This window comes from Petromyzon marinus, chromosome 51 (genome assembly GCF_048934315.1).
Source record: "Petromyzon marinus isolate PM22_M1 ecotype Great Lakes invasive population chromosome 51, UKy_Petmar_22M1.pri1.0, whole genome shotgun sequence".
NCBI lineage: Eukaryota > Metazoa > Chordata > Hyperoartia > Petromyzontiformes > Petromyzontidae > Petromyzon > Petromyzon marinus.
In genome coordinates this window covers 11,727,419-11,750,897 of record NC_133717.1, presented here as the reverse complement: position 1 = coordinate 11,750,897, position 23,479 = coordinate 11,727,419, and the positions used below count along the sequence as shown (strand labels likewise).

General features: G+C 47.8%; 1 protein-coding gene across 5 annotated transcripts in view; it reads left to right on the top strand.

Moving 5' to 3' along the window:
* Window positions 1-23,479, top strand: part of SH3KBP1 (SH3 domain containing kinase binding protein 1) — an 84,029-nt gene that overhangs the window by 4,501 nt on the left and 56,049 nt on the right. For 4 of the 5 annotated variants that reach the window (XM_032973550.2, XM_032973548.2, XM_032973546.2 and 1 more), the window contains exon 2: window positions 13,588-13,745. In XM_032973550.2, coding sequence (XP_032829441.1) covers window positions 13,588-13,745 — 158 coding nt within the window. Of the gene's footprint in view, window positions 1-13,587; window positions 13,746-13,773; window positions 15,722-23,479 lie in introns of those variants that run through there. The other variant, XM_032973551.2, reaches the window with a different exon arrangement.

Here is a 23,479-nt window from a genome sequence, read left to right as displayed (position 1 = left end):
TATTTCAGTTCTTCGCATGTGTGACCAAACATCCTGAGACCCTTAGCTCTGCCCTCCCCTCGAACGTGCCAGCCAATAGTATTCTGGCTGTAGCCCCATGGGTTACATTCCTATGGCAGGGGGCATGCTATTGGACAGTTGTTGAAAAGCATGGGTGCGCCAAATCATGTCAAGTTATTCAAGTGCAGAGCACCCAGTTCTTATCAGATAAAAGTATTTTATGTTTTCCTCTCTGATTTTTGTGCCCGTGTGCATACGCGATGTGTACGTGTATGTATATAAAAATTAACGATAAAACATGCCACTTATTAAGGTCCCAAAATATCCCAGCCACAAACAAATTACTCTTTAAGCTCTATTCTCGTCGTGGCTTAATCTGCATCTGTGCCACCTATGATTGGGCTCACAATGAGGCCCAGTTAGTGCCGCGGTGCGGTGGAACGTGCGAGCGACGGGGGCTTATTTACTCTGCAGGTGATGCTGGCGCCCAATGGCTTCTTCCCCTTGTGAATGGGCATCGTGCCGTTGACATGAGCAAACGGTTTTTTTTTTATATCGCAGCGATGGCGGTGAAACTGCTGCTGAACGTCTGCAAGTGCGACGGCAACGCGGCCCCCACCGGACTGTTAATGCTTCCCCGCAAATGACAAAGGGACCATTTATACGTGTTTTCCGCAGGACACGAGTATAGATGAGGCTCGGTGAGAGCAGCGTTGTTGACACCAATTCCTCGCAGAGTGTAAAAGTGCCTGGAGTCGGCGCATGCGTCTCTACCCTCGCCCGTCGCTCGTTCACCCCGTAGCCTTTTTGCTCTCGAGCCGCCGTCCAAATTGACTTGACGTAATTACACCGGAACATGGAAACTTTATAAAAAGTCAACCGTGGCACCCAGCTCACTGTCCCTTTCGCTTGTGTTTAAATGTTACACGAGCCACTCGTCTGTAGATCTGACCAGGACCATGCGTGCCATAGTAATCCAGACTGACTAGTCATTGCAACAATGATGCTCTTTACCCAAGAGAGCCTGAAATGATTCTTAAGACTTCTTCGGGAGGATGCTGCATTCGGATTTTTAGTCATTTCCTTCTTGATGAGTGTTTTTTGCTTGTAGAAAGGAAACCAGAGCACCTGGGTAAAACCTACACATCATGACAGGACCGCATTTAAAGCTTCTCACATAGAGGTGGCCACATGAACCTACTTATTGTACTGCCATCTCCTGGCCAGCTCACTGCCCTTTAGAGAAGCCTTAAAATTAATGAGGGACACCAACCCTTGCCTCCAAGTACTTATCACAGGCACCACCACGCCCAGCACAGAGTATTTGTTTGAATGATTGTTTCAGTGTGCCTGACACTTTATGCGATATTTTTTTATGAATCCGATACGATAACTGTTCGCTGAAATGTGTTTCCTCATGCAGCCCAAAGTGAGTTTAATTGTCTAAGCTATGTCGACGTCAGATTAATTGTGGTGGGTGTATCCCAAGTTGTAATCATTTTCCTGTGGTGCAGTGGTGGTGACATTTTCTATCGGGAGCCATGTGTCCTCGTGTAAGTAACTGTTTCTGATTTATTGTGAGGCAGGGACTTGCAGCCGTTTTTGTCTCCACCTGATGAGGCGACCCCCAGGTATTAGTTAATCCTCTTCATCCCCTATGGGACATAAGGCCGCAATGAATTACCTCCACTTTTTCCTCTTCTTGGCAACATGTTGAGCCTCGCCCCAAGTGAGGTTCATAGCTGTCACCAGCTCGGCCTTCACGGTGTTGCGCCAGGTTGGTCTCGGGTCTCCCGGGTTTTCCTTTTGCCCGGTGGTGTCCATCTTAGTGCCATTTTTGGTCTACGGTCCTGGTCCATTCTGAGGACATGTCCGAGTCATCTCAGTCGCCGTTGCTTGATGCCTTCTGTGATGTTAGGACAACCGGTCTCCTTGTTCAGTTCTGCATTTTGGATTATGTTTGGCCAGAAGATGCAGCAGATTTTCCTGAGGCATCCGTTATGGAAGGACTCCATCCTCTTCATGCACCCCCAGGTATACCCAGCCTGAAATGAGATCCCCAGGCCTGTGAACCATGAGGTATGCAGTGTCGTCAACCAGCCTTCCCCCCATTGTGCGCGTACTGGCTTTCAACCGATAACAACCGTGTACACTGGGTGTGGTAGCAGCAGCTCATGCCTGTAATTCACTGCTTCCAAGGCAAGGGTTGGTGGGTCATGAGAATTGTTATTGAATTCCCAAACCTGCTTGAGGGCAAAAGTGGCTAGGAGAATGGCAGTAAAGCGAGTTCAGAACCCATCTGTGTGGGCCTGTCAGTCTTTAATAAAAAAAAGTTTTCTTTTGCCAGCTAAGACCCACTGAGCTAGCTATTTGTCAGAAGCGACCTGGACACAAATGATAGCGCGACAATGTGGCTTATCGCGTGGAAATTTATAGCAGCCAAATACTCTAGACGCATGTCGTTTCTAAATGTGGAGGGAAAAACCGGAGGACCTGGAGAAAAATCCACGCGACCACGGGGAGAGAGACGTGAAAACTACAAATTATCCCATGGTAGACGTTGATTTTCTCTGGGTACTTCCACAAGTAAAACAAAATACACGCTTATGGAATTGGCCAAACATCTGAATGCAGCACCCTCCTCAAAAACGTATTTTCATTAAAGTTTCTACGTCAATAAAAAATGGTCCCCACCGTTGGCTTGAGAATTCAAGTAATCTTTGTCCATTCCAGCGTGCCCAAGGAAACGCTGTCAAGCGCGAGAGAAGGAAATGTGTTTATTTACTCTAAAAAAAACGCCACGCTTCCGCTTAGCTGCGTGCAGCCTTTTCTGTTTTGGGAAAGGTTTGGTGAATTATTTCGACCGCGCATGATCTTGGTCCCAAAGTGGCACACGATTACCTACAGCCCGGCAGAAACGCGCGCGTGTGTTTGCGCGCGCACGCAAATGAGTCAAGTGCCATGCATGTTAATGAGGTCAGGATGTGGCTCGTGGTTTGGGGAATCAAAGAAGTATTTTGAATTTGGTGATTCCATCGTGAGATAAGAATGTGTTTTTATTTGCTTCAAAATTTACTTGACCATCTTTAAGGTAATGTAATGTCTTTGATCCGCTCACACCTAGCTCTTAATACAACGTTCCCTCCTCCACAGTAACCAAAGCCTCTTGTTGAAGCCTCCAAAGGGAGGGAGATCGCTCCTTTCTGAAAGACCGCTCCTCCTGGTCTTTGGAATTCCCTCCTTGCCATTTGCACTGCTGAGACCCAACAGCTGTTAAAGTCTCGGCTCAACCCATTTATTTATTATTGCTTTATGCTCGTGCAATGTTTCGATATATCTCATGAAATGGATGTTTTTTTCTCCGAATTATAGTCTCTTCATTGCTGTTCTTGATTTTATTTGTTTAACTTTGGTAATTTTGGTGGCACAATTCACCTATGCGAAAGACACTAGTCTGTTCTTTTGAGTTCTCACGTGGATAAACAAACAATTGTCATGACTCACCTTCCTCTTCTCTGTTTGCGAAATAATTTTCCTTACGAAGCGTCATCTGCACCTTCACCGTAGCATTGTCTCCTCGCCCCCTGCACGCTGTATTCGCCCACTGCCTCCAAAACAAACGTCTTCTCTCTTCCCAAACCCCTTCCCATGCTACGTGCCCCCTCCTGTTTGTATGACATCTTTACGGAGTCGCATTCGGACGCTTTATCAATACGAACTGTATCGCGGAAAAAAAATTGACTTGCTGCGCAAAGCAAAGCGTTGTTAATTATGTTACGGAGATGAGTGTTGCTTTTTGAGCGGTCAGGGCTGTCTAACAAACGGCTGATTTCGACGTAGCCTGCTGGAAAGGGATGTATTACAGGAAACTCGAAAAGCCTTAGTTGCTCAGATTTGTTTTTCACTTCTCGCAAATCGGGGAAATACTCCACGTGTTGCATGGCCACCCCAGCAGAGAGGCAGCTTTTGTGTGTCCTGCAGATCTATGCATAAATGGATGACTACCAGGTAAGGGCCCCTTGAGACTTGGTAATCTGTGTTGTTCAAGGGAGACCTGTGTTTGAATGAGTACCGTAAACTGCCGACATTCCCACGTGTAAATAAAAATGCCGAAAGCTGCCCCCTTTTTTTAAGTTGAAGAGAAATCGTGCACATCCCCATGGCTGTTGTAACACTTCATAGTGTGACTCTGTTGTCGGAAATACGAGTATTTGATTACAGATAGAAACGTTACATTCCGAGTTGCGTGTGAGCGCACGCACGGCGTATGATTTCATCGCCTTGGTTGAGAGGGCTTACCCGTTGTTTTCCTGCGTTTTTCATCGTCTTTTCATTTCTCCGGATTTTTTTTCTGGTGGCCCTTTTTAATAAATTTGCTTCACTTTTCTCAAGGGCAACTTGTCACTAATCGTAACACTGCTTAAATATAACATTTTATTTACACTGCACCATATTTACAAGGCTTATCGTGACTCCGTGTTACAGCCTGAAGCGCTCAATGCAATACGCACGTACGCGTGTATATGAGCTTATTTGCACGCATTTCGTCGGTTCGCCAAAGTCCCTCCACACGGTCTTTTACAGCCCTGAAATTTGTAAAATGCACTGAGCGATGCCGACGATCTTCGTCGGACCACACTTCTTAAAGCGTGCCAACGCGTCGCCGGCGACTTGCGATTTAACGTTGCAGTGGTGGGGTGGGGGGGTTACGAGCAGGCCGCGTGTCGCTCTGCTGTCGTGTTCTTGCGAGGACGTCTCTCTCCGCGTGAGCGAGTTTTCTCGCGGTGCGTGACGCTGAGCCGCCGCGGCGTGACTAGGCCTGCCGACCCCCCCGCCGCCGCCGCCGCTTCCCTCTTTTGTCCGACTTGCGAGGAGCGAGAAGACTTCTTGGCCGCCTAAAGGCTCCCATTGCGTCTCTCTCTCTCCTCTATACTTAATCGGGGCCGTCACATTTCATCGTGGGTGCGTCTCGGTTGGTTTGTCTTTAATCCTTCTCGACAATTTTTTTTTATTTTTGTAGAAACATAAATATAAGTTGCCTCCTCTGAATTTGTAAAAAAATGCAAAGGTACAGCCCTGCAATTTCTTGTTTAAGCCACTGCTGGTGAAGGGCCTTCACCAGAGGACCCTCGAGAGCCACTCTAGAGTGTATTTGGCCAACTCTTCCACACTTGCCAGATGTCTCTTTAAGAGGTGAGAGTACCGGTACACGTTGAATGTGTTTTGCCTAATAAAATGCCTTTTAAAAAATGAGATTTTTTTTAAAATATGGATTTGACACAGCAGAAGACAACCTGAGGGTCTTCATGGGATGATGTTATGTTTATCCAAATGCGGTGAATCTTCATTGTTAGCAGACTGTCACTCATTCGATGTAACAGCGTGGGTTAATTGATGATGTACTCATGCCCTGTGGCCTTCCTTTATCTGGAAGAGCCGTTTCCCCTCTTGGAGCTGTCAGACATTTTCAGAAAAGATTGGCCATTGCCGAGCGTGCACGCAGTACACTTTATTTTTTCCTCGTCTGCGAAATGCAAACAGCTGCTAATCCCACGTCATCCCGAGCGGGGGGGGGGTATACCTTTCGGCAATTTATTACGGTCATCGCAGGAAAGGAGCTCCTTAAATGGCTGATAATGATCGCTTATAGATGAATTGTCCGAGCCGCAGCGCCTGCGGTGCTTTGCCAGGCTGGACGCTCGCCAGACAGCGCCGGCGCAGTACGATTCTCGCGCTGTCTCCTGGAGACCGGCGCTCTGACCACATCGGAATGTTGTCGTTTTGCCATTTAACTGGGGTGGCCGGGTAACTCGCATAGCGGCTACTACTCCCACCGTGTCGGTGATCGCGAGGCAGCGTTGCTGAAATCCTGTGTTCGATTCGACGTTTCGGGTAGGTTATCAAGGTGCTTCTGCCAGCATTTCAGAATCAGAATCTTTATTGGAACCTTCATTTAGACTGGAAGAATCCGATGAGCTATTAAGCTTTTTTTCACACATGTCCAGATGCTGACGCCGCTCCTGGCCGGAAGGCCCTCCACGAGGCGGAGCCCTTATCGAGGCCCCTCTAGCAAACTCCATTCTGACCATAAGTTGTTGGAAACGGTTCGAGCCATACCCACACTTTACCCCACCAAACTCAACCTGCCGATCGACTTAACCCTGGTCACTCCCACTTGTCCTGTTGGGTGAAGAGAGGCAGGTGAATTTGAGGAACTCGCCCATTGTTTCGACTGCCGCTCCGGGAGATGGAATCGAACCGTGGAGCGCGTAAACCGTCGTGCTTACGGCAACTGCTCATTGTTTGAAGCACATTCTTCCTTCAGCGATTCCAGTCGATGGACCCGGTCCAGTTGCAAAATAACTGTATATATAAAAAAAAAACACAACAGTCTTATTATATTAGTGTTTTCATTTCATTTGGCTTATTCCAAATGTCAGGGTTACACAATTTGAGTTGATTGCCTGGGCATATGAACAGCGAAGACCATACTACAAGTGTGGATAAGAGGCTATTGAGGTAACCGGGAAGTAGCTCTTTGGCCTTACTCTTTGCATAGCGGAATGAAAAGGTGCACGGCTGAGTGTTGCCGAGAGGGCTGTATAAGTAACTGTACAAATAGGTCGGTGACCTCCTTCCAGGGAATTCCCGACGCGAATACAAGTTCCATTTGGAATTATAGTTTTACCGTTTTTTGCCCCGCACAACTCTTATATGAGCAGCACAATCAGAATATTATCTTGAATGGGGTAAAAAGAAAACATGCACACACAAGCTCGAGAGCAGGACCCTTTGCAGAATGCGGTGCCTGGCTCTTCGAGCGTGACGGAGGAATGCGAGGATCGCGCGAGGCTTCCTTTCGACAAGTGCCCCCTCCGGCACCGCGGGGGCCAAGCTGAAGAGTCCCAGATCGTGGGCCCCATTGCATGCCGCACCCATTCCACCATTCCGCTCGCTCGCTCGTGGACACAGCGGTGTGGTACGGACGAACCCTGCCCCCCCCGTCCTGTCGCAATCGCCGTGGCTCAACGTAAACTGACCCCTGCCGGACGATTCCCCTCTCGTTGACCCCCCTCCACTTCCAGCCCTAGAAACGTCCCCCGCTCCGTCGCGGGACGCGACGCTGGAATGTTGGAGGTGGTTGGTCTTGCCGGTGCACAAAGGTGTTCGCGTGCGTGGTCTTTTTGTCACTTCATAGCCTAATGAGGAGGCCCTTCGCATGCCGTGCGGGTTGTGATGGAGTTGTTGGGGGGGGGGGGGGGGCAGGGTATGACCATACTTCACCGTGCTCGATAAGTGCGTATTGGTCAAGTTTGGGAACGTACAGATCTTTGCAGCACTGCCTTTTGCTCCCCACCACGTAGCCCTGCATCCTGCATATCATAGCTGGTATGTCATTAATTTAATTCTACTTGACTTTACCGGAAGAACCAGAGTAATTCCTGCAGTCACTAAAGCTTCGAATCTAGTCTGGTATGTCATGTTTTGGCAGTACCAACGTATGAAAAATAGTTTTTTTTTACCATTTCTGGCAATAAAACAACTGTTAAGGGGCCGTCCATAAATGACGTCACGCACTTGGGGCGGGGGGGGGTCAGACATTTGTGACCATGTGTGACAAAGGGGGGGGGGGGGGTTGAGAAATGTGACGTCACGTAAAAATGCGCAACTTTAAATAAATATAGACAACACGTTCTACTTAATTAAATAGACTTTTAAAAAAATGTTTTCTCCTACAACATCAGAGTGCAGCGCCACATTAAATACGCACTACAATGACAATAGTTTAAAGAGATTTGAAACATGAGCTGGTTCACAATTGGTTTTGCCCCAGAACTGGAGGTTACATTTTTTTACGGGCCCGCTTGAGTGCAGTGACGCCACCAAAGTGTTGCAATGTACAGTGGTAATGACTGTTTTGCACAATAGTGCCTAAATTAGCTTTTTTTAGTTGTTACTGAAATAGGTGGCTCGGTGGGCTAAAACTCTCAAAGGGCAATGAAACCAAACACTGCTGACACTATGGGTTTGCATCCCGTATTCAACCACTCATGATTAAACCGGTTTCTGAAGTACATTGTAGCCAGTCGGTGGCCTGTCTGATCACCAGTGACTCTACAAAGCACATTTTGAAATGGCCTACAAATACGGCTCATTGCCCTTGATTGAGATGTTGCGATAAACACTCCATGCGGAGTGCATTAAAAATGACTTTGCACGTGTAAATAAACATTGCGTTGAAGGTGTGTATCATCATCATCATAATCTTCTGGAAACACGCAGGTGTTGTGCAACTGCTCTCTGTGAGTTTTCTCGGAGGAAATGTCTGCGTGTCCTGACGACGGCACAATTCATCTGTCATTGGGGGAGATAAAAAAAAAGCAAGGTTATTTTTTTCCCCCACACAAAAACAATTGCATCTTAAGATAGCGGTGGAGCCTCGGTTACTACTACTACTAGTTCGCACGTTTGAACATAACGCGTTTGCCGTGGCATTTGCGAAGCGGAAGACAATAAACGGCGCGTGTAGCCGCTTGCGCGCACCGACTCGAATCGCCGCCGGATAGTTGCACTTTGAGGCTCCGCTTATAAAAGACGCTCTTCAAATACGACGATGACGACAGTGGCGACGAGGAGATGACGCGACCCGAAGCTGCCGGTGGTGAAGGGTTTCGTCCCGTCCGAGAGAAGCTGAAAAAGCAGGGTTTGCGTTTCCCGCGAGCGCCCATGCCACTTTTTATGCACCGCAGGGTTCATCCAGTTGCAAGTGCCGACCGTGCGCGCGGTATGAAACGCACCGCTGCTTCGAGGTTGCGTGTGCGTGCGGCGCAGTGACGGGGAGGTGGGTCGGGGACGTGTTACTCTTGAGCGCAGCGTTTCGCCAAGCAGTCTCGCGGATAGGAGACGACGCCGCCATTCGCGTGCAGATTGCGTTTATCACCGTGGCAGAAGGAAATGGGCTTCGTCGTTTTCTTTATTTGCTCGTGGTACAATATCTTAGGATTATCTTCCCTTGAGGTCGACGGCTGGCCCAGAGTTCACGCCGCTGGTGTCGCTGAGCACCCTGGGTTCGAATCCAGCCAGCCAGTCATCTGTGATTATAAACCGGGTTTCTCACGTGTAGTGAGTTGATGCTCTCAGCCCCGTCACCAATGTTTGCACGAAAAACATCACATTAAGTTTGGTTATACGCTTGATTTGGTTAAATTCCATCCCTGAGAATTAGAATAATAATATTGCTTTGAATGTCATGTAATGCACGTTCCTGTCTGTGATGGGGCTGGTGGGAAAGTATTGCACACTTGTATTGACCAGACGTCACTTGAAGGGAACTCAGTTGTACCTCTGTGATATCCGCTTTCTAACACGATGGGTTGCACTTCTCTGCAAATTATCGGAATGGATACTCCGTCTCATGGCACTCTGTGGACAGTAAAATCGAAATAAAATCGGGTGGGGGGGGGTGTGGTGAAATTATGAATAAAAAATATATCTGTTTCCTCTTCTGATAAGGGTTTCGTTTTTTTGTAAAGTCTGTGGCTGTCGACCTGAGCAACCCTTTTATGGGAGGTCACGTCATGTAGCTTTGTGACGGCATGATACACACCTGCTTATAGGATCTTTCTTTATGACTTTGAATCAAAGATCTTCCACCAGGTTCGTGTTCTTTCGAGCCCGGCTCTTCACGAAGAAAGATAGATTCATGTAACTACATAGAGCTTTTGATAGAACATTTGTGGGTGGTTTGCTATTTAGAATATTACACACGCAGATGGCTGGCTGCACCTGCCAGTGATGTCGCATGGTCTTAGCATTATTGCAGCAGTAGACGAAGCCTTAAAATACGCTGCCAAGCTTAGCAGTGTTCATTAAGACGCTGTCTTTCTGACAGCTCTGTTCTTCACCTGAGGACGGCTGCTTGCGTTGTGGCCGAAACGTCGTGAGAATTTTATGTTTTATTATTTTATTATTTTCCTTCTACGTGACTTTACCGAAAGAACCAAGAATTTGAATCCCTGCAGTCACGACAGCTTTAAATCGAAATTTAAGACGAAGCATTATTAATAATCCCTACATAAACCACTTTCATTGTTTTTTATCTCCATTTACCTTCAATAAATATCCAAGCTTTGCACTGTTTGCCATGTTTGAAAAGCAGCAATTTCAATGCGCGCAAAGACTGCAGTATCGTCTCTTAAGACATGCATCAGAAACGTTGATGAATAAAATGGTACAAAATCTGAGAATTGCGCAAAGCATGGAGAAATGCATGCTTGGATTCACATTGGAGCAAGAAAGAGGAACGCGTGGATTAGAGAACTAATGCAAGCTGGAAATTGTGTTGATTTAAAGAAATGGGGTTTTAGGCATGACACTTTGCTAGAATGGATGATGATGGTCAAATCAAGTTTTATTTATATATCCAGATCTGAAATCAAGACAACTGAAAGCTCCCCCCTCCCCAGATAAGGAGCGATGATCCCAGCTAATGTGAGGGTGCTGCTAGATGTATCGTTAATATTGCAGGCCTTCTCAGAGATGGCAATGGCTTGTGGGGGGGGAGGCCTTCATTCGGAAAGTGGATGGGCCATGGCTGCTGATGCCCAAGACGAAAATGTTCCCCGGTTGCAGTCTTAGAAATAATTCCACCGGCTTATTGCAAACTCTTTGTTGCACAGGCTAAATACGCTAACAACCATGACACAAATAATTGTGCCCACCCCTCCCCCCCCGAAGTAGACTCCTTGTTGGTCATAACCCTTCCATACCTGCCCTGGGTCAGGTGCGGTTTGCCCCAGACTTGTTCTGCCTACGAAGCTGCCCCACCACCACCACCACACAGCCCTGTGGTTTATATTTAACCGACATCTCAAGCTGTGGGCTGCATGCTGCAGAGAGAGGGAGAGAGGCTTTTCATCAGCGTGGTGACACTTGTTCATGTGAACCGATCAGCTTGCACGCCCTGCTTGTTCTTATTGTAGGGGAGTGTTTGTTCTCGTAGTTATTGACACTGTTTGTTGGTTTGTTGCTCATTGGGGTCTTTGTTTATGAGAATTTCGAAGTTTGTAAACTTTTGAACGGTTTGCACCTCCTCCATTGCTTTATGTTCTGTGTTAGCGGTGCAGGCAACGACGACACGTAAATTAATATTAGAAACAACACGAAACATCCTATCACCACCCCCACCCACCGGATCGGAGAGTAGACTGTTGGGTCAAGTGCTGGGTCAAGTGCTGTTTGCAAGCATCTGTTTAAGATGTTTCCTGTTCATGTTTTTGTTTTGTTGCGGTTGCACCCGAGTCAAGAGCCGCATGGCTCACAGGGCTCTACCTAAGACATGAAACTGAAGGCCGGCATGGCAAATGACCAGAGTGGTGTGGCCAGTACCACGTCCGGGGGGGGGGGTTCCTTTGTCTCCCCAGTGGTGATGTTTGCACACTGCTCTAGAGGTACTCGAGTCATTTAAGGCACATTTCACGGTTGCTAACCACTAGTGGTGGTGCCAGTGGCTAGCTAACTCCGCGATGGACCAGGCGGCCTGTGTTTGATACCCGGTCAAAGCGAACATCAGTGATGAGTTATATCTAAACCGTCGCGGGCCTCCCTAGGGTAACAACAGCCTTAATTCGTACCTGGTGCGGTCCCCAACAGCATTTGACGCTGCTGTCTGTGTAGGTTGTATGCGGGGGTCTTTGTAAGCACGCACACTTGCATGCTTATGAAACTCACGGTAAATACTTTGTATTTTAGGGCGATGTGTTCAATTTACTGCATTGACATATAATTGCACACGAACCCAGGTTCTAGGTTTAACCTTGTTAATATTGCCACTGCCTGTACATGCAGCACTGTGCTTACAAGCACGTGTGTGTGTGTGTTCCAGAGCAGTGGCGGTATGGTGGTCAGCATGCTGCAATTCAATGCCACATATACGGGTCCAATTGTCATCCGTGACCACCAATGGCACGTCATCAAATATCCAATCCTAAGCATCTTTCCCTGTAAATTAACTCGGCCACAATGAATTACTGGCGTACCGGATATATACTGAATAAGCAATAGGTATACAAAATGACAACACTTGGCGCTTGCTACAACCCCAACTCGTGTGTACACAGGGCTTACTAAACTAAAAACCTACATTCTAGATTTGAAGTTTTCGTGACAGCAGGGATTTATACTCTGGTTCTTTCGGTAAAGTCACGTAGGTATAAAATAACATAAAATAAATTCAATCACGACGTTTCGATTGCAACACAAGCAAACCACAGCAAGAACATTTTCTGCTGTGGTTTTCCCAAAACTCTGATGATGATTGCTTGTGTTGCAATCGAAACGTCGTGATTTAATTTATTCTATGTTATTTTATACCTACGTGACTTTACCAAAAGAACCAAAGAGTATAAAAACCTATTTTTTATTTTACCAGGTAATGCCCACTGAGCTCTGCAGCTCTTTTTCAGAAGTGACCTGGCCACGGATGATAGCTCAACAAAAGTGGCTTATCGCGTCCAAAATTTATAAGCAGCCGAGTACTCTTAAACGCGTGTTTCTAAATGTGAAGGGAAAAACTTGACTCAAAGAAAAAAAATCCACGTGACCACGGGGAGAGCATTCGAACTCCAAATATACAGGTGTCAGGGTCGGGATCGAACCCACGAACTCCTGCATACCAGCCGAGGTAGTTAACATCTCGCCACCGTGGCACCCCGCTTAACATATGCTCACGAATGACACTGACTTACATAGTCTAGAAGGGTAAACAAGGTCTATGTGCCTTTGTATTTTCTCAGAGTGGGCAAAATCTGAGTGGTATAACGCTATTATGAGACTTAATGATAAGGCGGTGGTACCGATGACATCGTAGAGAGGTGTCGCAGTGGGAGTTGGCACTGTGCTTTTGACCTAAGCTTAATTTCCTGTCGTCGGTAACATCAGTGGCGAGTGATATCGGTTTGTAATGGCCAACATGGTGAAGTATGGTCAGACAAATCCTATCATCCACACAGCATGGGGAGGCCTTCCTCTCTCAATGGGTTGAAAAAGGCTGTTTATTATTAACATTTTTAATAACGGTGGCGCGTTTATTTCTGTTTGCACACCAGTGCCAATACAATTAATTGATTAAATTAAATCGTTTGCGTGAGCATGTGCACGTTTACGTCTGTATGTGTGCGTGCATGTGCGAGTGTGTGCACTCAAATGTCTGCGTGTTTGTGTGCGTGCGCGTGCATACGCTTTTGTGTGTGCGTGCGTGGGAAGCAGTGGTGCAGCGGTTAGCACACCGTGCTACGAACCCGGCGACCCGAGTTTGGTTCCCGCTCAGGGCCAACACCAGTGATGATATCTGAACCGGTCCTGGGCCCCCATAGTTCGACTCGGCCTCATATGAGTACCTGGTGCGATGTTTCAACATCGCTGCTATGGAGGCAAAGGCAGCCGGGCGTGGTGCTGACCACCCACCCCTCGTGCGCTGTTTCAGCCTTCGTAGGTGCTCGCGAACAGCATTTGCCCCAACGGTCTGTTAAGGCTACATGCGGGATCTTTGTGTGTGTGTGTGTGCGCGCGTGCGTACGATCCCCGCAGTTGAGGTGCTGGTGGAGTTCGACTACGAGGCCCAGGCGGATGACGAGCTGACCCTGCACGTGGGCGACATCGTCACCGCCGTGCGCAAGGACAGCGGAGGCTGGTGGGAGGGCGACCTTCACGGCCGCCGCGGCGTCTTTCCGGACAACTTCGTCAAGGTGGCGGCACTCACCGGCAGGCGGGCGAGTGAGGCATGACGTCCCCAGACGTGTGACATCGCTGGCGTTCGTACGCGGGCAGTGCTGGCGGTCTTACTGTATGAGGCAGGAGGGTTGTCGGGGGGGTGGGGGCAGGTCTTTAACTTTCTGTCCATGTCCCTCATTGTTCTGCTGCTGCTGACTCCGATAATTTGGCCACAATTTCTACTCGCAGTCAGGATGTGTGCGGTATCCGCTTGGTAAGTCGCGTGACATGCAGGGCACGGTAGCAGGACTGGTGCAGTCGTCACAATCAGGCCCTTTGCAGTCTCCAAATCAGCGTTTACGTGTATTTTTATTATTTTCATCAATCGTATTTGTTTTCATCCTGCGTGGACCTTGGTCTCCGATGAGTCTCTCATCGTTTAGAGAAAGTTTCGGAAATTGCTTTCGGTCTTTGGGAAGCCCTGGTTGGGGAAGTAAATGAGCACATAAAAAAAAAAATCTCTTTTAATCGCACAATTTATTTGTTATCTTGGGAACCGTTAATTTGCGCCTGCCACAGTACTGTTAGTCCATCGCATACCAGACGTCGCTATTCCAGTAACCCCCACGCGTCACTCCGGTTTGATCTCGCAAAGGGCTTTTAAAACGAATGTAGTGACTCCCACCGCTTGGCGGACCCACAATGTAACCCGTCGTTCCTTCCCCTCCTGCAAATAAACTGGACCCATGGCACGAAGCCCAATTCCTCGGCACTCTCCAAGCGCCCCTCAAACGTAAAGGTGACGGTGCCTGCGCGTGTTTTGTCCCGCGCCTCCTGCTGCTGGTGGTGGTTTTAAAGACCCCCGCTTGAGAGCATTCTAAAGATTGCCTCTAGTGCAGTGGTTCTTGACCTTTACTGCAGTCTTGCACCTCTTGGCTTCTCAATCGTAAAGAAAAATGTAGAATATTAATAAATACGTAGGTTTGATGAAACAAAGTAAGTTGTACTTACGTGCCCGTGCTTAATTTGTGTTTGGATGATTTACCTATATAAAACAAAAATCTGGCCGTGTCTCGCACCCCCAGAAAGGGCATCTCTCACCCCCAGGGGATGCGTGCACCCCAGGTTAAAAACCACCACCGCTCTAGAGGGTTGTTTTGCTCCTAGCTTTCTACACTGTACCAATTAGTATGTCTGGGATGGACTCAAGCCAGGGGGATTTAAGAAACGTCCACGACTTTGTCTTCGACCGCCGCGATGTCCCGCACCTCCGACTCGCACGGTTTACTGCGTATGGTGTGAAAGAAGTTCAACGTACAGACACACATGCGGGTGATTGAACCGGCGACCTCTGTATTGCAGGTCTAGCGTGCTCGCCATTGTACCATGGCAGCATGTAGAGACTGGACTAACCATTTATATGAGTAATGCATTGCCCTACCCACCATCGACCATTCGGAAAAAAAAACTAAAAAGGTCGGGTTGGGGGGAGAAAAAAAGTTTCACCTCTGTTTTACAAGTGTGACGTTGGACGAGAGATGTGATGGGCGAAACCCGCCGTTATCATCGGCCGATTGCTCCAACTGCCAATAAACGACAAAATCCGGCGACCGCTGCCACGGTTTTCTATCGGCCCATGTGACTCATTAACATAAATTAAAAAAAACCCACCTTTGGCCGTCGAACGCTCGTGACTGCCTGGCTCCACACAGCCAGCTCGGCGCTCCACCCTTCCTCATTCCCGCCGCTGCTGCCGACAGACTGGTTCCCCCGCCTTTCCCGTGGAGTGCAAGCGGCCGCGAGGCGGGAAGGGAATGCCACCGGAGCCCTCGTTCTCCGGGAGAGGGTCCTTATCTCTGGGCGTTTGCTCGTGAGGTTTCCGACGCTAGCCCGGGCCGCTCGAATCGGAGGTGGCGTTTGTGCGTCCGGCCGTTCCGCCGCTGTGGCTGTAGTTTGCCGCCGCCGCCTCGTCGCAGCAGACATGAGTGAAAACGGAGCGAGCGATGTAAAGGTGAGTGAAGCCGTGTTCAGCCGATTTAGAGAGGGTTTGTGTGTGCGCCCCACCGGGGACTCAAATGAGCACCTGGTGCGGTGTGTAAACATCTCCACTGGGGTGACAAAGTTCGGACGGGCGTGGTGCTGGCCACCTATCTCCTTCTGCGCCGTGTCGGCCATCATAGGCGCTCACTAACAGCACTTTCCCCAACAGAGAATGCCTTGGTCTTTTATGTGCACGACCTAGCCTCAAATGTATGTAGGGTCCATTCATTTGGTAGGTACGCAAAAATCTGTCAAAACTTGACCCCTACCCCCCTCCCTGTACGCACACGTACTTTTTACACCTCCCCCCCCACCTGCGTACGCACGCTTGACGCACCCCCCCCCCTCACCCCGAATGCTATAGAACTGCCGATATTTAATCCACGCAGAAACGATCAAGGATTAATAATATTAACGTGTTTAAGCAAACAGTCCACCGCCCGGACTATCTAACTAATTTGAAGGCTAATGTAGACAAATTATTATCGAGGCTTCACCCCCCCCCCCCCCCGTTTCCTATGCGTACGTACATTGTCAGTAGAACCCTCATACGCAAGCGTATGCATTTGGGTTAACCCCCCCCCCCCCCGACTCCCACCTCCATGCGTACGTACTAAATGGATGGCCTCGTACCTGGTGCGGTGTATAAACATCGCCACTGGGGTGACAACGTTTGGGCGGTCGTGGTGCTGGCCACCCACCAGCTCGTGGGCCGCGTCCCTGCCTTCATGGGTGCTACTCTCCAACAGCACTCGCCCCTAAAGTCTGTTGAAGGGTACGGGAGGGGAGGGGGGTGTGGCCGGGGGGAGATCTTTGTTTGGTGTGGAGAATGGTGGCACAGTGTTGTGCGAAAGGGTTTCGTGCGTTTTGTCAAGAGAGCGGTGACCCAGCGTCACCACTTTCCGTCGTGTTTTCACACTGCGTGTTTGTGCGACCATCACGACGAACAACTCGCATTGTGCCCAGCAGCATGCATTGGAACCCGAGCCGCACGCACCTACGTAGTCGTCGGCACAGTGGTTTTTGTGGGCTCCCAGCATTTCGTAACGCAGAGGTTTTCGTGGGTGTGGTGGGGAGTGGTGGCGCATGGTTTATTGGCTCGTATGTTTCACAATGTAGAGCGGTTTTCGTGCGTGGTGGCGAGTAGTGGCACATTACTACCTGGGTTTGTTTCCCCAACCATGGGTCACATCGGTTGCAAAGTGATATCTGGACTGTTCTGGGCCTCCGTTAGGTTGACTCGGCCTTCAATGAGTAGCTGTTGAAATGTGTAATTATCGAGGCAGTGGTGGCGGCCACACCACACATTTGTGTTCTATACCGATTTCAATAGGTAGTTTCGAGCAGCACTGTCACCAACAGCCTCGGTGGAAATGCCGTGAGTGAGCTTCGTGTCCAGCGTTGGTTGGTGGGTGTGTGTCAGAGTTGCACGTTTTCAGAATAAAATGAATTGTTATGGATTTGTCTTGGTTTAACCTTATTTTTAAAATATACTTAGAATTACTCTTTTGTTCTTTCGGTAAAGTCACGTAGAAATAAATGTATTTAAATAATAATATAATACGACGTTTCGATTGCAACACAAGCAACCATCATCAGGTACAAATGAATGAGAAACCAAACCATAGTAAACTTGGAAATATAATGCAATACAACACAGAGAGTCGGCCAACAAAACAGTCAACACCCCACCTGGTTGATTACGTTCTTCCAAAGATTTCTAAATTTGAGAGAGAGACACAACATAGACCCGGAGATACACAGACAGACACAAGCAGAGAGAGACTCGCACAGAGACAAACAGAGAGAGAGACGCACACATAGACACACAGAAAGACAACGTCTCTGTGTCGAGGCCTAAAATAGAGAGAGGGGGGGGCGGTTGGGGCAGAGGGGGAGTTGTGTGGAATTCCTGCCCATAAGGGACGGACGAGCTGGATACTGGACTTCTAAAGAAACAAGCACGGTAGAAAGCAAATTTAATAAAATTAGGAAGTGTAATGCAATGCAACACAGAGTCGGTTAGCACCAAGTTAACGCATAGCCTGGTTGAGTACGTTCCTCATAATATCGCTAAATCAGAAGTTGAGAGACGTTGTCTTTCTGTGTTCCTATGTGTCTCTCTCTGCTTGTGTGTCTGTCTGTGTGTCTCCATGTCTATGTTTTGTCTTTCTCTCAAATTTAGCAATCTTTGGAAGACCGTAATTAACCAGGTGGGGTGTTGACTCTTTTGTTGGCCGACTCTGCAATCGAAACGTCGTATTCTGTTACTTAATTTTATTTATTTCTACGTGACTTTACCAAAAGAACCAAAGAGTAATTCCTGCAGTCACGAAAGCTTCGAAATATTTAGAATTACGAAGGGTTTTCGTAAAATTAAAGAATAGTTTAATTATGTTATATACCCTGTTACATTATTAAACCAACGTGTATACATTTACATATTTTAATTAGCAGTAAAGTTTCATGCACAGTGTTTAGAAGTGTGAACGAATTTCGATTTCGTTAATGTTAATTTCAATTATTTAGAGACGTCGTACTCCGTGTTCTGCGGTTTGAAACGGCCCGCGCCTGCGAACGTTTCTTGACTACATCGATTTTCCAATGATGTTATTATAGACCCAAGGGTCACATCCGTAAAGTTAGTTATTTTACCGACTGCCGCAGAAACGTTAAATCACAGCTCCGTTGCTTTGGTTACGCGAATTCCTCTTAGTCCAGCGTCAGAATTTCTTCAGCAAAAATAATTTTCTTTGAAAGCTCTCCCGCGCTGCAGACGGTATCAGCGGTGCCACACGTATCACATTACGGGGATGTCCTCACCACGCAGGGAAGGGGGATTTATTTTTTGGAAATCATCCAGCGAGGCAGAACTTGACCACATTATTTTTATTGACTGCCGGTGTTTCGTCAGCCAAGGCAGCAGCAGCAGCAGCCGGGGTAAACATCGTCACGTCTTGGGAAACCTTGACTTCTGCAGGGCGGATGCAATTTGAGTTCAGCGCTTCAAGCCAGTAGGGGAGAGAATGCATTCTTTTCAAGGAGTTAGTCGTTTCCGTCTTGTGCACGTTAGAGAGTTGTTTCTCGACCTGGTACATGATCACGTGTGCCGGACGTACGCACTGTCTTCATTAAGACGCGTTCGTATGAAGACTCTTTATAAAACCGAGCGTATCATTACCTGCGGTCTATCCACTGTTTTGATGAATGCCTTCCCACCCAATCGTCATCCTTTTATGCTTCTGCAATCTCACAATCCATCGCTGTCCTGTGCAAGAAACTGACCTCATTCTTACATCTCCATGGTGCCGTCCTCTTCCTTGCAATCTCTCCTTTGGCGGCGATTTCGTCGCCAGTCTTCTCCATCCACACGCCATTCCGTCCAGCGAGGTATATATTCTGCCCGAGTCCCGCTTAAATTCCCTAAGCCATTACGGCTTCTCCCATTAGCGTTTGTTTTCCGATGCGTGCAATCCTCTTTCCGAGCTCACTCGGTGTAATATTTGAAATCGTAACATCTAAATTGCGCCGCTTTTGTGCTCGCATTAGCCAACGCTGCCGATGAGGCCTCCATTGCCAGGGCGGGAGGGATGTGAGAATATCGCTATGATCCCCTGTCACTGGCAGCGGGAACAAACAGGAATAAATCAATGAGTCCGGCTGAAGACTCGAAGGCATTCCACACACGTCGCCGGCTAATTGCGAGGTTTGGCACCACAATGCCAGGAAAGTGGTGCGCACTCTTTGCCGCTGCCGCACCCGCCCACGTACACAACATTTCTTCGAAGCAGCGGCGACTTGGTAAACAGGCTCCACTGGCGTCAACGCTGTAAAAAAACACATTGTGGGCACTTTTTTTTTATAGTACGCACGTTTTGCAATGGTGTTACTTATTATTCTCGTAGGGTCATGAGTTGATCTTCATGCGATGCTCATCGTCCACCCTGAAACCGTATCCGCGCAAACCTTGGCAGATGCAGATACCTGATGCACAAATGCAAAATTAAAACTCTCCAGTGTGTTACTGGTCATCCAGAACAGAAGACCGTACAATGCATATCGACGCAATGCCCGATCCACATATACGAAGGAGACATTACAGCGATACACCGCTACTCCTGACGTGGTTGTCTGGCTTGACCACCTGAATGTGAAATTGTAGTTTTTTTTTGCTCTGCATCTACATCAGCTGTACGAAAGAAGACGACGAAGTTGATCAGTCACGTTTTTACGTCCATCTTGAGGTTGGTGAGTGAGCCAGTGGATGGCTTTACAAGTGCGCTGGTGAACATCTGAAATGCTGTCAACGAATCATGGAAACGGGCACTCTTGTGCAATGTAGTCCATGGTTTGAGGTTGGTGACCATAGATCGAATTGTGTGCCATTCTTACTTTTCTATAGGTGCGGAAGAAAGTCGTGTCTGCTGTGTGATGTTTTAATGTGATTCAATACAGTGTTGGTGAAATAGTTTCTCAATTTAGCTTTCCCGATTTAACCGAATTTTTTTTTTTAGGGTGGGACAGTGGTGCAACAGTTAACTCGGTACGCTATGAACAACGACCACCCAAGTTCCATTCCTGGCCATGACTCATGTCAGTGGTTGAGTGCAATCTGTGCTGGTCCTGAGCTCGCCCGCCTTTATTTACTCCTAAAAAACTTTTTTATATTACCACGTAGGGTCCACTGAGCTTTGTAGCTTTTTCAGAAGCGACGTGGCCACAAATGAGAGCTCAACGAAGTGGGATTTTCACGTGGAAAATTTATACCAGCCAAATATTCTGAACGCATGATTCTAAATGTGGAGGGAAAAACCCGAGGACCCGGAGAAAAAATTCATACGACCACGGAGAGAATGCCTAAACTCCAAATATACAGGCATCAGGGTTCAGATCAAACCCAAGACCTGCTGCATACCGGCAAGGTAGTTAACATCTCGCCATCGTGGTGGTGCCCTATCAACTCGTACTGACCGGCACCGTAAAATACAAACAACACCCGTGACCGGCACTGCGTAGTGAGGCCATCATCCACCAGTGAATTCACAAGGAGCTTTATATTCTTACTAGCGGAAAGTACCCGGCGTTGCCTGGGTCTTAAAAATATTTCAAAACAACTCTTAAAAATCTAACAGCAGTGCGTACTGACTGTGGTGGTACCTGCTATGATTACAGCAGTGCATACTGACTGTGGTGGTACCTGGTATGATTACAGCAGTGCATACTGACTGGTGGTACCTGCTATGATTACAGCAGTGCATACCGACTGTGGTGGTACCTGCTATCACTACAGTAGTACATGCTGACTCTAGCAGTATTTATCGACTGTATAGCACAAAGTACTCACCTGACAGAGTGGCGTGGTGAGGCCTAGTCCTGTGCAGAGCCTCCGGCCTCGCCTAGATTGTCCAGCCGGCCGAGGTGGCACCTTGGCAGGCTGAGGCTGGGCTGCTACCCCTGACCCCCCCCCCCAGCCACGATCTCCCCGGCCGCTCTGCAGTAATATCTACGGCCTATAGTGGTAGCATCTAGCGACTGTATAGTAGTAATAACTGCACGCATCGGGGTGGGGGGGTCATCACGCAGTGAAGAATTAATGTCAGCGTTTAGTGTATTTTTATAGCGTTTTTAACACGAAAGAAAATGTCCCCCTCACTCCCACCGAAGGCGTGCAACTTGGCATGGGCCATCCACCCCCCCCACAAAAGGCGCGTGAGTTGGTGTGGTCGTGCATGCGCCATAAATAAATAAATTATAAGGTAATTAAACTAATTTAAAGTTGACGGATATGAAAATGGAATAGCGCTTGCTCACCGCGGGGCTTACGGCGTGGTACCTGGCTATTTTTTTTTTACGTAAACCCCACCGTTGGAGAGGCAAATCGTTCGCAAGCGCGCGAACACACAAACCCACAGACAATTTTTGACTTTTATAGGTTAGATAATTTTGCAGTGTGCGTTTTAAAATTTCGGAGATGGCGGGATTGGCTTGGGGGAGACATTTACCTAGAAGAGGATTGTTCCGGGCTGATGATGATGTTGTTCCATACATTTTTGTGGGCATTAATTCATGGCTGCGGCTGAAACTCACCTTGCTGCTGCACGTGAGAGCCCAGTTGAATCGCCAATAGGAGCCAGGGATGCAAACCGAGGCCTTACATGTGCTCATAACTTTTACAGTCATTGGGCATACAAGGAGTGCCCTGCATCACCCAGACTCCTGCTATTGAGGGATTTGCCGCTGATAGGGGGGGGGGGGTTGTTTTCATATTCGCATCACTTTTCTTGTTACCGTCAGCTAGTGTGGCTTTTTTTGCGTTCCGTTGTACGGCGATTCCTGCTTTTCCCCCCCAATTACCACTTGGTGAGCATTCTTGTAACCATACCTACGTCATAGCTGATAGTAACAACAACGGCAAAAAAAGCAATGACTACTTTCGCGAAACTGTGAAAAAAATTACCTTAAAATAACAACTGGACAAAGTAAAGAATGGCCATTATTATTCTTCTTTGGTTCTTTCGGTAAAGTCACGTAGAATGAGAATAAAATAATAAATTGATAAAATAAAATAACACAATTATATTCTCACGACGTTTCGGCCACAACACATGAAGGCCACTTGTGTTGTGGCCGAAACGTCGTGAGAATATTATTGTGTTATTTTATTTTATCAATTTATTATTTTATTCTCATTCTACGTGACTTTTCCGAAAGAACCAAAGAAGATGAATCCTTGCAGTCACGAAAGCTTTAAATCGAAATTAAATCCATTATTATTAACAAAAAAATTGGACAGCAGTGGAAGTACAGTGTGTCTTTGTGACCGAAGTGGAAGAAGCATACTTTAGCATGGCTGGCTGGCTTATCAGCTGTGCCTGCTCTCTCTCTCTCTTCCCATGACTCAGTGCGCGTTCCCATGCCCACTGTGTGCCCTCTTACAGTTAATCCGCCCACGGCCCTCAGATTCCACGGCCCTGTCTCAGCCTCACAGTTACCACAGGAATCGGAATCAGAATTTTCATTTGTCCTGGAGAAATGCGATGAGCTACGAAGCGCTTTCTTCACAAGGTGTTCACTCCTTTTGTTCAGATCTGCGGCCCCGCGATTTCTGGGATGGACAGGCCTCCGCTAGAGGGAGCTATCGAGGGCCACTCTGGAGGACATTTTGCCCGACTCTTCCAGACATCTTTGTAGAGGCGGGAGTTGCCCACACTTTACCACACCATACGTGACCTACCGATGGAGTAACTGGTGCAACTATTTACTCTGCTGGGTGTCTGTAGGTGGGGAGTATTTTAATAAACTCAACACCATTTTCTCAACTACTCAGCCGAGAAACTGAACCGGTGACCTCATTGCCAGTGAATTCGCCCATTCCACCAAAGCAACATCCACTTGTTCATATAACTAACTGGTGGTTATTTTTTTTTATTAATGCGTGTTCGTCACCAATCTTGCGTTTTGTTTTTATAGGTATAGCACCTTTGCTCTAAGATGCCTTACAACAATTGTACGTAAGAGGATAGTGGTTGAAATAAAGAGAGTGGTGATTGAAAGTGGTGGTGGTGTGGTTATGGTGACCATTAGGAGAGTTCGGCGTGGTTCAGGAGAGTTTGGGAATAGGGACTGGCAGTAGCTGAGGGGCAGGGAGAGTAGGTATAGGGGTGTCGTGATAGGGGTTGTGGTTGGGGTGACGTTGTGATGGAGGTTGGGGTAGTGGTAGGGGTTGGCG